The sequence below is a fragment of the Alligator sinensis genome, unplaced genomic scaffold (genome assembly GCF_000455745.1).
Source record: "Alligator sinensis unplaced genomic scaffold, ASM45574v1 scaffold767_1, whole genome shotgun sequence".
In the NCBI taxonomy this organism is placed as follows: Eukaryota; Metazoa; Chordata; order Crocodylia; family Alligatoridae; genus Alligator; species Alligator sinensis.
The window spans coordinates 27,836-41,363 of record NW_005843271.1 but is presented as its reverse complement, the minus strand read 5'-3'; the positions used below and the strand labels follow the sequence as shown (position 1 = coordinate 41,363).

General features: G+C 45.8%; 2 protein-coding genes across 9 annotated transcripts in view; one reads left to right on the top strand and one right to left on the bottom strand.

The window, feature by feature from the left end:
- GSS (glutathione synthetase) overlaps positions 1-2,888 on the bottom strand; it is a 26,854-nt gene extending 23,966 nt beyond the window's left edge. Inside the window, exons 1-2 of one of the 3 annotated variants that reach the window (XM_025194646.1) lie at positions 2,748-2,861; positions 1,821-1,918 (exon numbers count right to left, since the gene is read on the bottom strand). The gene's annotated coding sequence lies outside the window, so the exon portion shown is untranslated. Of the gene's footprint in view, positions 1-1,820; positions 1,919-2,747 lie in introns of all 3 variants that reach the window. The other 2 variants (XM_025194648.1, XM_006038161.3) reach the window with 2 other exon arrangements.
- A 95-nt stretch (positions 2,889-2,983) lies between these two features.
- On the top strand, positions 2,984-11,111 carry LOC112548554. Of its 6 annotated transcripts, XR_003092250.1 has the most exons (3): positions 5,504-5,573; positions 5,813-8,571; positions 9,615-11,111. XR_003092250.1 is itself a non-coding variant. In XM_025194642.1 (2 exons), the coding sequence occupies exon 2, from the start codon at positions 7,351-7,353 to the stop codon at positions 8,497-8,499; it is 1,149 nt and encodes a 382-aa protein (XP_025050427.1). In that variant the 5' UTR covers positions 2,984-3,038; positions 5,864-7,350; the 3' UTR covers positions 8,500-11,111. The 6 variants fall into 6 exon arrangements, 5 of the variants coding, with proteins under 5 accessions (XP_025050427.1, XP_025050426.1, XP_025050429.1 ...); XM_025194642.1 differs by lacking the exon at positions 5,504-5,573 and adding an exon at positions 2,984-3,038 and having other exon boundaries at positions 5,864-11,111; XM_025194641.1 differs by lacking the exon at positions 5,504-5,573 and adding an exon at positions 2,985-3,038 and having other exon boundaries at positions 5,813-11,111.
- Positions 11,112-13,528: the final 2,417 nt, after the last annotated feature.

The window sequence follows — 13,528 nt, the reverse complement described above, 5'->3', positions numbered from 1 at the left end:
CTGCTGAACTGAGTCCTGTGCTGAGTCTGTGGCATATGAGGGTGTCAGTTTAGAAGTGCTGATTTACCCTGCCTGCTCAGACGTACTCTGTTAATCTGTGTGCATGTGTGTGTGTTTACCTGATTCTGTGGCTAAAGGAACCCCAGCTCTGTTGAAACTAAGCCCTGCAGGGTGGGGACTTGTACAAGGGAGAGAGAGAGCTCAGTATAGAAATACAAGTGACACAAGCAGTATATTGATAGAATTACAGAGAACCCAGAAACATAACTCTAATCAATGAGCACATCCTAAAGTGACAGGCAAATCTGCTAACAACAGTGCCAAAAAATGGTATCCAATTAAGCGCTGTAACAATACTATGCAGACTTAACTACACCTACATTTCTCCAATATAGCCCATCAAAATACAAATAGTAGCATCTATGAAGAGAGAAATGTATTTGAGGGAGAGGAGGAGTTTGGGGGTTTTTTTTTTTAAAGAGGATAATAAGGAAGTAGCAAAACACATATACAGGCAGTCCTTGGACTTATGACACAATTGGTTCCTGAAAACTGTGTCTTAAGTCGAAACGTTGTAACTTGGAACCAAGTTTCTCATAAGAAACAAGGTTATAAATGGGGGATTGGTTCCTGAACCAAAGCCCGATACCCTATTTTTACTAAAAATACCGCAGAATTTTGTACTACGTCAATTATAGATGAGTAATATAGCTACATTAATGTATTTATATTGTCAATAGCAATCATATCGATTTGGAAGGACTTCTTTGAGGCGACTTTGCTGGACTTTTTGAAAGGCTCTTGGTTGGACTTTTTGAAGGGTTCTTGGCTGGAGTCTTCTCAGGAGTCTTGGCTGCAGGGTTTTCTGGAGTCTTGTCTGCTTTCTTAAAGGAAGTATCCAAGGAAGTTTGGACAGATGTTCTCCAGGGAGGTAGGCAACACAGCAAACTTGTTGACTGGCATAGCGTCACATCGGATCAAGTATTGTTAAGTCAAAACTGACATCATAAAGTTGAAACAGGGTGTCAATTTATAAACATTGTAAGTGTGAAATGTTGTAACTTGAAAGGTTGTAGGTCGAGAACTGCCTACACTAAGGTTTTCATTTCCTATAAAAAAACAGTCTCTGCAAAGAGGTCAGGAACCAACTGGACTCCTCTCAAAAAAGCCAGCAGCATACTGGGTTGTATTAACCAAAACACTGCTTTCAAATCAAGGGAAATTATTCTTTTTCTCTATTCACAACTGGTGAAGCCTCGCTTGGAGTACTGTGACCAATCTTGGGCCCAAAGCTTCAAAAAAAGATGTAGACTGATTAGAAAGAGTCCAGTGGAGAGTGGCAAAAATGATTAGAGGCCTGGGAAACGTGATTTATTAGGAAAGGCTGAAAGAACAAGGATTATTTAGGCTGGAAAAGAGAAGACTGTAGGGAGATGTAATAACAGTCTTCAAATACCTGAAGGGAGGTTTTATGGCTATAGGGTATAGGACAAGGAGGAATGGCCTCAAATTGCAGTAGAGGAAACGTAGATTGAAGATTAGGAGGAACTTTAGCACTGAAACAGGCTACCTAGAGAAGGTGTGGAATCTCCATCCTAGGAAATCCACAAGACCAAGTTGAACAGACACTTCACTTGGATGGTTTAGTCAAGGATGATCCTGCCTTGAGCAGGGGCTGGGCTAGATGGCTTCACGTGGTCCCTTGCAGCCCTACTACCCTACAATGCTGGGATCTGTGCAACAGATCATTTCCTTGTTTGTAATAACCCTGAGTAGGGTTATGACAGGGTTTCTAAATGCACAGCTCCATTGTTCCTAACCTGACTGCAAGCTGGTGACAACAAAAGTACTGGGTTGCCACTGGTTTGTAAAGATAATCCTCCAGTCAGAACTGCTGGGCTGTCAGCACAGCTTGTTCCTAGCAAACAAAAGAGCAAAGGGGAGTTCCTGGCATGCACCCAGACAACCAGTTCTGAAGCCTGAATGCGTGCAGAAAAGCTAGAGCTGCTTGGGGTAACAGCTTGCTAAACTGATGCCCCAAGTCATGTTAGCACCCCAGTGGTGGGAGGCCTCCCAGGGAGGCATGTCCGCTAATACATTCTCAAGTCTTCAGGAGAGGGCGGCAGGCAGCAAGGCAGCACGGCCGGCCTATGCAATGATACTCTGGGAGGCGCCTCACACACGAATTCTGCAGTTAAGTGGCAAAGGAGCCAGAGCCACCCGTCTGCCTGTGTGAGCTGGAGCATCCGGGGGCGGGAGCGACAGGCACGACGCACAGGACACAGAGGCCCAGACAGACTCGCAAGCGCCCCTGCCTTTCTTTGCACGTGTCAAGGCCCGACTGTGCCTGCAGCCAAGGTTATAGGCAGACAAGGTTCCTTGGGTGAATTTGATATCTTTTATTAGACCAACCCAAATGGCTGGAGAATAGTTATTAAGCAAGCTTTCAGGTTCAAAAACCCTTCGTCAGGCTAAGGAAGCTGCAGCAGTTGGTGTGTGCTCTTCCTGGATGGAATGAAAAGTAAACAAGCCAGGGGCTGGGCTGTCGGGCCTACGTGCGTGGTCTGCTACCCCCGCTATGCGCCCGAGCTCCCTAACTGCGCTGGCAGGAAGTCCCCCTCCCCAGGAGCGGAGCCCGGACAGCCCAGGCCCCGGACCCATCTTTCCCCTCCAAGTCTGTCACCCGCCTTGGCCGGGGGCCGGCCCGACCCGGCCCGCCTAGCTGGATGCGCCCGCCGGGGCAGTACCTGGCTTCGCTACGCCGTCAGGGACCAAGCGGGGGCTGCTAGGGACGGCGACACGCTCCCCTTCCCTCCGGCCTGAACCAGAAGGCAGCCTAATCCGCTCCCGTGACAGTGCAGCCGCACAGCCTTCTCTTCTGACTGGCAGGAGCGCTGGCCTATCAGACTAGAGTGACGTAACGCGGTCTCCAAACATTCCCGGCTTTGCAGTGCTGCTAGCCCCGGGGCTTAGTGCGGGAGAGGAGAGCCGCCAGCGCTTCCGCTGCGCCCCACGCGTGCAGCTCAGGCTGGTGACAGGTGCAGCAAGCCCTGGCCTCAGCCCCAGCCCCGGCATGGTTTCACTGGCCTCGCTTAGGAGCGGACTCAGCTACCGGCTCGGCTCAGCTCTGCAGGGGATAGGGGTGGGGTTGCGGGGAGGGTAACTGGCCCCAAGCGCGGCGGCCCGACAGGCAGAAGAGCCGGCTCTCTCGTGGCGATGGGGCAGGGCGGTGTGCGCCTGGCCGGGAGCGGGGGCAGGAGGGAACGGGCGGGACGCAGGGGAGGCGCCTGTGGACTCCTGGCAGGGAGGAGTAACGGCTGGGGCATGGCGTTGTTGCCCGGAGCTTCGTCACAGCTGTGTGACGTCACTCCGCGGCATTGTGAGGCAGCCTTACGTCAAGTGAGTTAATTCAAAGGTCCCGGAAGAGGTGAGCACGGGGTGAGGAGCGGCTGCGAGCAGGGTAGTCAGCCGGTAAGCGGGGAGAGTAGCCTCACGGGGTAGCTCTGCCTGGGGAAGGACGCAGGGCAGTTCCTGCGGGGCTGGCAGGGTGTGGGGACCCTGCTTGACATCTCGTCTCCCACAGAAGAGGCGGGGGTGGGTGAGGGCGTAATGGAAAGGCAAGTATATAGGGGCAACCTCATTCTCGGGATGGGATGGAAGGGTGGTGATGCCTGCTTATGGCAGTCCACAGGAGCTGGGTTAATACCAGTTGACTCGGGGGTGGGGGTTGTAGTAGCAGTTAGAATCATTAGGCTAATATGCATTGGGAGTCCAAAGTCATGGCACGAGCCTCCCTCTGGAGCCCGCAGTCACCTGTGCTGAATATGGCCTGTTTATACTTCCTTGTAGGACAGTAGTGCAAGCTACTGCTCCCCCTGAGCAGTGGAAGTGCCTTGCAGTCCCCAAGCAGGAGTCATATAAATGCTTCCTGATTATAGTTGGACCGAAGAGGTTGCAGTGATTTGTCACTTACTCCTCCACCCATTTGCTGTTGCTTTTATGCCATTGCCATCATCAGTTTAACTCAGTGGTAGAGGCATAACTAGCAGTTTCAGTGCCCTGGGCAGGGGTGCCAGAGAACAATGAAAGTGGGGAGATACCAAGCATGAGGATGAGGTGGAAGCCTGGTAGCAGAGCACAACAGCATGCTGCTGGCATCCTTGGGACTAGTGTCATGCTTGCCCTGTGTCCCCACCCCAGTTACGTTACTGCTGGTGGTAACACTGTTTGGGGCTTAAATATAGATGGGGCATTAGCATTTTTACACACTGTCAACTAGATCTGCACTGAGCAGGATTATGTGCAATGGTGTTAAAATGCTGTCATTGATGTGTCAGCACTAGGATTTCCAGTGTTGCTGCCACTGGCAAAGGGAAACAAATCTTACATCCAAGAGACATTTTTTGGAAAGTTTCCATATTGGAGCTCTGTAAAACTCCTTTTCATAAAAGATAATGAGCACCATTTTTTTTTCTGTTTTCAAGAGCTAATGAATTTCAATCCCCTTAGTTACCACAGCGAAAAACTTGTTAAAATTAACAAAAACATTTGGCAGAAATGGTCAGTAGCTACAGAAAATAGGTTGCCGCGTCCTAAGATTTTAAGTGCCGGTATTTCAAAATTTGTGGTGCTGTGGAGGATGCTGTCTACTTGACAACAATGATATTAAACAGTTGTGTGTGGATTTAGATTCATCTTAGCTGAACATGATTTTTTCGACTGTCTTGAAATATGAATATGCTTACATAGATAGGATAAGAACTGAATTAGCAGGTCTTTTAGGTCTCGCATCTCCATGAAAATCTGTAGTTACACTGTATTTTTAGAATCCTTTGTGTGAAGCTCTTTTTTTATTTTCTGATTCTCTCTCATCTATTGTGATTCAGAGATTTCTGCATTTTGTGTGCTGCTGCCGTATAATTGTGGTAATGTCAGTTGTTCTCTTCACCAGCAAAAGAGACTTCTATGTTTGTGCAGCAGGGTGAGGTACTGGTCAGTGACTGGGGCATCTCAGTAGAAATCTGAATAACTATGAAAAACGGCCAGTGATCTAAGTAACTGCCCATTAAATATGGTATAAAACAGGGGTGGCCAGCTTGCAGAGGACATGCACAGATAGCTTCTGTGCATGGCACATGGCAGATCAGGAAGGAAACAGCAGCAGGTAAGGCAGGGGACAGAAAGCAGGGAAAGGAGATCTGAATGTCACTTGGGGAGGATGTGTAGGGCTTACCTTTTGGCATGCCTGCCAAAAAGATTGGCCCCAACTTCTTTAAAGCATGAAGGCAGTACTATGGTAGGTCCATCTTTCTATTTCTTTTCAGTCTTGAAAAATATAAGCAATCTATAAATTAAATGGATAAAAATAACACATTTTGAAATTCCAACAATGCTGAATTTGGAATTTTTTTCTCTCCAATGCCATCTATCTTTTGCAAAGCATTTTTCCAAGTTTCTTCTATTATTTTTCAGGTGCTATGTCCAATGACAACTCATCAGGGTGTGGCATGAAAAGCGATCTGATGTTTGTATTTGGGAATCAGGGTTTTTAAATAGTCACTGTAGCTGCAAAGGTAAAGGAAGGTCAGACTCCAAAATCTGTTCTAAGCTTTCAAGAGTGTTTTGTTTTGAAGACTAAATAGTGAATTATATGTTTCTCTATAATGAATTTGTTGCTGGTACTTAATTAATGGCATTGTATGCTATTATAAATGTTGTGAATAACTTCAGGTGATTCCTTACTAAAACCTTCTCATTTTTGTATTCTAAAGAGTCAATTTTAACTGAAAATAATTTGATGTTTCTGCTCTAGATTTTGTTGACCAGGACAGTAAAAACAATCTTCAACTTTACATTGATATAGAGGAGCAGTACCAGTCTCTACAAGAAGGAAGGGAAAGAAAGAAAGGAGCTAATGACTTGACTGATGCTTTATTGGCCCCAGAAAATAGCCCAGCCAATAGAAATAAGAATTGGAAAGACCTTTTTCTGCTACAAGGAACAAAAGCACAAAACTCTAGGAGCAGCCAAAAAGAAAAGGTTCCATCTTATCTTAATAAAAATCAGACAGTTGACCATTTGGCTGCAAGTTGTGCAGCCAGAGTTCATCAGTCAAGGTTTGCCTTATCTTCTAGAAAGCGTTTATCTTCCCAAAGTGCATCCCCACAGCTACTCAGTATTGAGCAGCTATCACAGGTGCCTGCTGTTTTCACAATTGAGAAACCTTACATTGCTAATAGATTAAGTCAAAAGAAACTGCCTGTTGGTTGTCCTCCAACCTCAAGGCCTAACAAAACTGTACAAACTTCTTTTATTTCTAGAGGAGGGTGTTCTCGTGAGACTATTGCTTGTGAGTGTCCAAAGCAGTCAACACTGCATGAACACGTGACTAGAAAATCAAATGAGAAGAAAACTGCTGTATTTCATGGAAATATTTCCAAGCAGAATACGCTATCTGGTGAACAAGCAAATATATGTTTAGATTATCCTTTGAAAGCAAAACCTGAAAGACCACAAATAAGTGAACATATTTGTTCACACACTGATTCATCTTCACTTGTTATATCTCTAACATTGGAAACAGATTATTCAACTCCATCTATTTCATTAGGAGCAGCTGAGACAACTTCTCCAAAAATTAGGATAGGCAGAGGACTTTCACATTTCACTTTCAAACTTAAAGAACCTGATCTTAACCAATATTTTAACAAGTTACATATTTCTATATTGCCAAAACCTGAGGGGTTACATAAGCAGCTCACACCAGTTACTGGACAGGTAGAATGGGAACAAATCCCAATTCCTAAAACCCAGCAACACCTGAAAACACAGACAAAATCATCTAATTTTGACTTTCCTAGGCTCCAGATAGATCATGTGTTTACCATAGTTAAATCTGTGCATGCAAACCAATTTTCTTTGACCCCTAAGGATACACAGTGTACAGTTCAGCCTTCTCATTCATCTGAAGAACAGAAGCCTCAGTTAAAGATTTCCAGTCCCATAGTACATCCTGTTGTGCCAGTCACGTCCAAAGAAAGGTCTTTCAGTGTTCGTCCTTTAAAGCCAGATCTCTGTAACTACAAAACTAAGAAAAAAACAGCAGCAGGGTATGTGCCCTTAACAGAGGCTTTTGCATGTCATTGCAGTCAGTTCTGTGATTTGAATGTCGTAGTGCATTCGAAGTGGAGAAATTCTGGTATTGAAAAATTCCTAAGCAGTAATAGAAAACCATTCAGAAGAGGAAGTGCAGTAACACCCAGGTTTTCTACACACTCTTTATTAAGTGATAGATACAGTGGTGACGAGTCCCGCTATACCTCTTCAACAAAAAGAAAAAGAGATTTGAAGATGCAAAGTATTCTGAACTTTTGTTTTGGGTGGCCTGGAGGTCAGAAAAAATGTGAGATGCCATCTAAAGCAAAGATACCTCCCGCTGCAGAGGATGCAGACACAAAACAGGAGGGTCTCTTGATCCCTCCACCTCTCCTACGTGAGAGCAGGAGCCCAACAACCCCTCTTCTTCCACCAAAGGGGGGGGGTGTGATACCCCCATTTACAACCCCTCTTCTTCCACCAAAGGGGGGGGGGGTGATACCCCCATGCCACCAGAGTGAAAAAGAGAGTCGGAGTCCTGCAGCTGGAACATTACATCCTGAAGATAAACCAAGTACCATGACCTTGCCTCATACAAGGAATATCGAAAACATAGCCTTCTCCTCTGGTGGAGAAACTAAATTAAAGGCCAATAATACTGATATGCCTTTGGAGAATCTGGATTCTGAAGCCAACCTTGTGCCTTCTAGAGACTCAGTCATGAAGAAACTCTTGTCTTGTAGATGTGGAAATATGCCACAAGATGGCCTCTTCCCTAATGGAGATATTTCCCAGTCAGTTAAAAACATAGTCAAAACCAGTCCTGGTACTATTAGAGGCACCTGTAAACCTGAACAAACAAGGATGAGTAGCCAGAGTAAAAAAGCAGATGATGCATATAGAACGTCTCACTGTAGTCACCAAGTTATTTTCTCAACTCATTTGTCTTTTGAAAATGTACATAAGCATGAAGACGCAAGAAAACACTTCACAAGTACACAGTCTTACTTTGAGAATGGAGTTCCAGCAAAGACTATGAAAGAAGAGCTCTTAAACAAAGGTAGGAAAACTGAAACTGATGAAAAGACAAATATCAGAAGTGATATGGATGCTGCCACCATGCAGCAAAGTTGCGTAAATGGCTTACATGCTTCAACACCTGCTGAGGATGGTGAGGGAAAACAAACTCTACCCAAGTATTCTGTTCCTCACCTCTACTGCTGCCCATCCTGCCAGCCTGCTGCTAAACAAAATTTTGGCGCATCAGGTGACACTTATAACTGCTTCCAGGCAAAGCAGAAAGTACCTGAGAGTTATTTGAGCCTAGAGAAAGGATTTGCAATTGATCCTTGCCTGGGAAGTAGAAGCCAGTGCACATGTTCTCAAGCAATTCCACTTCACTGAATGGAAAACAATGCTGCATATGAGAAGAATAGAACTAAACATTTAAGGAGAAATGACGAAGACCTGAATCAGGTTTGTCCAACTTAAAATATTTCTCTCTCACACACCCACACACTTTCATGCGATATCATTAAATACCTTGGGCAGAATCCTGTTTCACTTTATATGCTTAGGTGTCACTTACCCAACCATGTAACTGTCATTTTTGGCATGTAAACACATTTGATCTTACTCTGTGTTCTTACACATACATACAGCTGCTGACTAGGCAGCCCTCTGCCTGGGGAGGTACACAGCTCCATACTCTTGCACTCAATGTAAGCACTAAAATTGTGGCCTGGTAAAAACCTAGAGGAGATATATCCCAACAGCCTGCTGGTTAAGGCACTTGCCAATGAAGTAGGAGACCTGGGTTCTTGACCCTTTCACCCAGCAGGTTTTCAATCTGTAGCTCCAACTTCCACCACGGTATCTTTAACCACCAGGCTGTAGGTTAGGCATTATCATGTGTCCTGTCCTTGAACCTGAGCCACTGCACCATCCATTAAATAGCTACTGGATAAATTGGATGGACAGCAATGAGGAAGTTTCCATTGTGAGCAAAGATCCAGGGTCTCCACCCTTCCAGGGCAGTAGCTGTCTTATTGAGCCACGCATCCCCTAGCTTGTATTCTTTCTCCTGGCCCCACATCACTTTCTTGATTGCCTGGAAGGCCAGCCTCAGGAGGAGCTGGAGAGGGGACTGGTTAGTGCTTAAGCTGCAGCATGGTAGTTAGTACACTATTCATTAGTTAGCTACAGGTTAAAACCCCACTCTGGGTGAGGGGTGGGCCTCAAACCTGCCTCCTGGGCAAGTGCTCTGACCACTAAGCTACTGGGCTAAAACAGGGAAGGATGGGCTGCAAGTCCTCTTTCGTCTAATCACTTAGTCACGTGAATGGGTTTGCCTGGGCAGAATTTTGTGAATTTACAGTTGCCCAAGGTTTAAATGGAGCTAAATATTGGGCTGGCTGGAGTGAAGAATACTATGAATCAGTGTCCCAGGGACACCGGGGCTATAGGGAAACCCCGGCCCAAAACCAAAGAAAAAGGAAGCACTTACTTACCCCTTGCAGGAGCCGAGGACAGCAGAGGAGTGCACGCCGGGAAATCACCCGTGCATTTTGTTAGCCATGCTCACATCCAGCTGAGAGCGGGTGACGTCAGCGAGAGACGCCACCCGGCGGGAATAAAGTGCAGCGCCGGGAGCACAGGAAGGAGACTGCAGGAGACCATGGAGCCCGCGGGGAAGCCCGAGGTCATAAGTGGGCACGCACGGGGTTTCTCTGCCTCGGGCAGGGAAAGCTGCAGCAGCGGCGAAAGCAGCGAGAGCCGCATCTATGGGAACGCCAGCTGCGGAGCCGACGAGAGAGTCGGTAGGAGAGTTGGGGAGGGATCCAGCTGTGGAGCCGGTGGAAGAGCCGGCTGGGACGCCAGTGAAGGAACCAGTGGGAGAACCGGCTGGGACACCGGTGAAAGAACTGGAGAGAGAGCCGGCAGGGAAGCCGGGGAGGAAGCCCGCAGGGGCAACAGGGCCTCAGGTCTCGTAGTCCTCGGACCGGAGTCCAGCTTAAGACATCAAGTCAAGCTGGTTGGGGACAAGGGAAGAGACAAGGCGGGGTCGGTTCGAAGAGACAAGGCGGGGTCGGTTCGAAGAGACCCACGACCGAAGGTGGCGTTGGCCGGGGTGTAGGGGAGGTTGGAGCCCTGTGAGTGCCCGCCGAAGGCGTGACGGCACTGGAGGCTGCGGCGAGGGGGACCCCCACCACTGAGGGTCCAGATAAGGCCGTGGCTGGCGAGTTTCGAGGGTCTGCTACCGTCACTCGGGGCACCCTCTGGGGGCCGCCCGCAGGACCGGGGCAGACCCGGTCAGCCACCCAAGCAAAAGCAGACCAGGAACGCCTTTTGGAGCAGCGGCGGGCACAATCAGAATCAGAAAAGTAGGGCTGGTAGGGACCTCAGGTGATCACGTAGTCCAGCTGCTTGCTTAAACTAGAATCATCCTTATCTGAACTATCCTAGACAAGTTTTTATCTAAACTAGTCTTAAAAACCTTAAAAAGGAAGGAAGGAACTCTGTCCCCTTGTCTGTACATACACATGATGCAATCGTGGATTATACTCAGTTTCAAATAACAAGATAATGTAGTTCTGTAGCCTTAGATGAATCAGTATTTATGTTTTATTTGTTCCATTATATTAAAATGGACTTTTGCTCCTTCAATTTATATTTCAATTTGAGATGCAAAGCTGAAAATTATTCAGTTTCACTGCAGTGGTCAGTCAGTACAAACACTGATTCTCAAAATTACTTAATATTCAATGGAAAGAGGTAGTTAGTCTGAAGTCACACAGAAGGCAGAGTAGATTTACACCTTACAGATTAACTAAGCCAGAAATATATAACATATATAGCATACGCTTTTGTGAGCTTTTGATCACATAAATCCTTTTTGATGCATCTGTGATCTTGGGGTTACCAAAACATGCTGTGCATTAGGGGTGTGCGAAGTGGGCCCTATTCAGCTTTGGCCTGTATCGGGGACAGTGATTCGATTAATTGATTCAGATCACTGTCCCTGATTTGATTCAGCCAAATCCGAATCCGAGATCAGAGATTGGCCACCGGGGGGACCCTGGGTGCCCCCCCCCAACCCAGGAGGCACCAGTTGCTGAGCCGGAGGGGCACGGGGGGCCCCTCAGCGTGCTCCTCAGCAGACCCGGAAGTTGACCGGAAGTACTTCTGGTCCACTTCTGGGTTTGCTGCCAAGCACGCTGGGGAGCCCCCCGCGCTTCTGTGGGATGCTCCATGCACCCCACCATCACAGTGTTCACAAGCTGCCTGCTACCTAGAGGTATGTAGAAAAAACATTTAAAGCTGCGTCTATCCGCAAATCGATTCGGAGGGTTTCAATTCAATTTGGAGAGATTCAAGGGTCCTCTCATTCGATTTGGATTCAGAGATCTGGCCACCGAATTGGGCCAAATCTCCACTGAATCGAATCAGGGACTGAAGCTTCACACAGCCCTACTATCCATCTCTGATAATATTAAATATTTTTAGAGAAGGAATAACATCTGAACTATTTTATTACACTTTTTAATAACTAATATTGAGACAGGAATTTAACAAATAAGCTGCCTCAAAAAGGACTTATACTTTTAAGAGCAAATTAAACAAACACTTATTTGAGCTGGTTTAAATGGGTATGATCCAGTCTTGAGCAGGGAGTTGAATTAGGTGACATCGTGAGTTACCTTCCAGCCATACTTTTCTATGATTTTGTGATAGAAAGAACATATCAAAAAATAAAAATTCTAATGAAAATCTGTAGGGATAATTTTGTAGGGCAGTTTCTGAACTATATGATATTGTATATTCTTTATATGAATATAGAAAAAACAGGTTCTTCATATTTAATTTGTTTAAGTACACAAATGAGCCCTCCTCTAAAGCCTGTGAACAGCTTAGCTACACTTAAATTGCATCTAACAAATTAGCCAACTCTAGGAACTATACTCTGATAAGCTCTTCTTACAGCAAGATCACAAGAATGATTTAATAGCATTGGGCAGGCATTTCATTGACCACTCCCCAACTACCATGTAACTGGTACTTAATGGAACAAAATAATGACTAGTGTAATTTTATAAAGCATTTGTGATATGAAAAGGTAACACCCACAAAAAATGCCTCAAGGGACAAGGGTGGGGTATTGTCGCAGCTGTGATATTCCAAGGCAGTGGGCGGGCAGTGGTTTTGGCAGACATGCCACAAGGTAAGCCTCGCATCCTCCAAATGCCACTCCAGTTCCCTTCTCCTGTATCTTCTATTGGTCTGCTTTCTGCGCCCTGCTATATCTGTCACTATATTCCCCGCTTATGTTATTTGATGCATGCCACAACCCAGCTGCCTGTGCCATTGTAGCATGAATGCTTGCAGGCTAACTACCTCTGTTCCAGGGAATATACAAGCAGCAATGCCTGCATCTTACCTATTATTTTTTGGTTGTGTGTATTTCCTAAGTGCTGGGAAACGGCTGTGAAGGGCTGATGAGGCTGTTAGAGATTTGGTAGAGTTAAGAGATTTGAATTTGGTGATCCAATTCCAGAAGATCTGTTAGCCCTTTCTGACTTTTCAGGGTCCTGTGGGTTATTTCACTTGCAAGGGGAAACTGATTGTAGTCAGGTTTTTTTGATGCATTTACAAGATTGTATCTAGTTCTATTTCCCTGAACATGGGAGAAGTCAAATAGCTGGAGACAAATTCTTTGCTCCTAAGGCCTCTTTCTGATTGTATTTATTTTCTTTAGGATGCTTCAAAAAATCATTGCTGTTAGAAAACGATAAAGGAAAACAAGTCATCTGTGAAGGCAAAGCTCATTATGGCCTAAAAGTGTGTGAGAGAGATCACTGAGTGGAAACAACAAACAATGACTTAAAATTATGGAAATGATAATTTACGTCAAAGTATCTGAATAATGACTCTCAAATTAAAGTAGTTGCTAAACGATGATAGCCAAGGGAGGTGTTAAGTGCAGTGCACCACCTAGGAGAGGACAAAAGCCACTGGTATATTTAGATAAAAACTGTTAACTGAGTTACAGCCCCCAAAGGTGATGTGTACTGCGAGCCTATGTAGAAACTTGTCCCCATTACTAGTACCCTGGTCCTTCCTCCCCCACTTCACTGTGGTACATATGTTTGCTCATTTGGTCTTGTTTCACTTAGGTTATAACCACCTTGGGGCAAGCTGACTATCTTTGAATAGCACCTAGGCTTGTGCATGCTACAACTGTATGGTAGTGAGGGGTGTTGGGAATTCCAGCTCAGGGTCACTGTGACCTCAGAAAGGGCAGTTTTTGCTGCATACGGTCTATCTCCTATGTGGGTGTATAAAGGGAGAAAAAGTTAAGCAGCCTTCTACTCAGCCTCCTTGTATTCCTTGCATATAAGTCAAGCATTGTTATGCTCTCCTTTCTGCTAGTGCT

Excerpts from the sequence above, each read along its gene's own strand:
- LOC112548554 (XM_025194642.1), top strand. The coding sequence starts at position 7,351 with ATGCAAAGTATTCTGAACTTTTGTTTTGGGTGGCCTGGAGGTCAGAAA.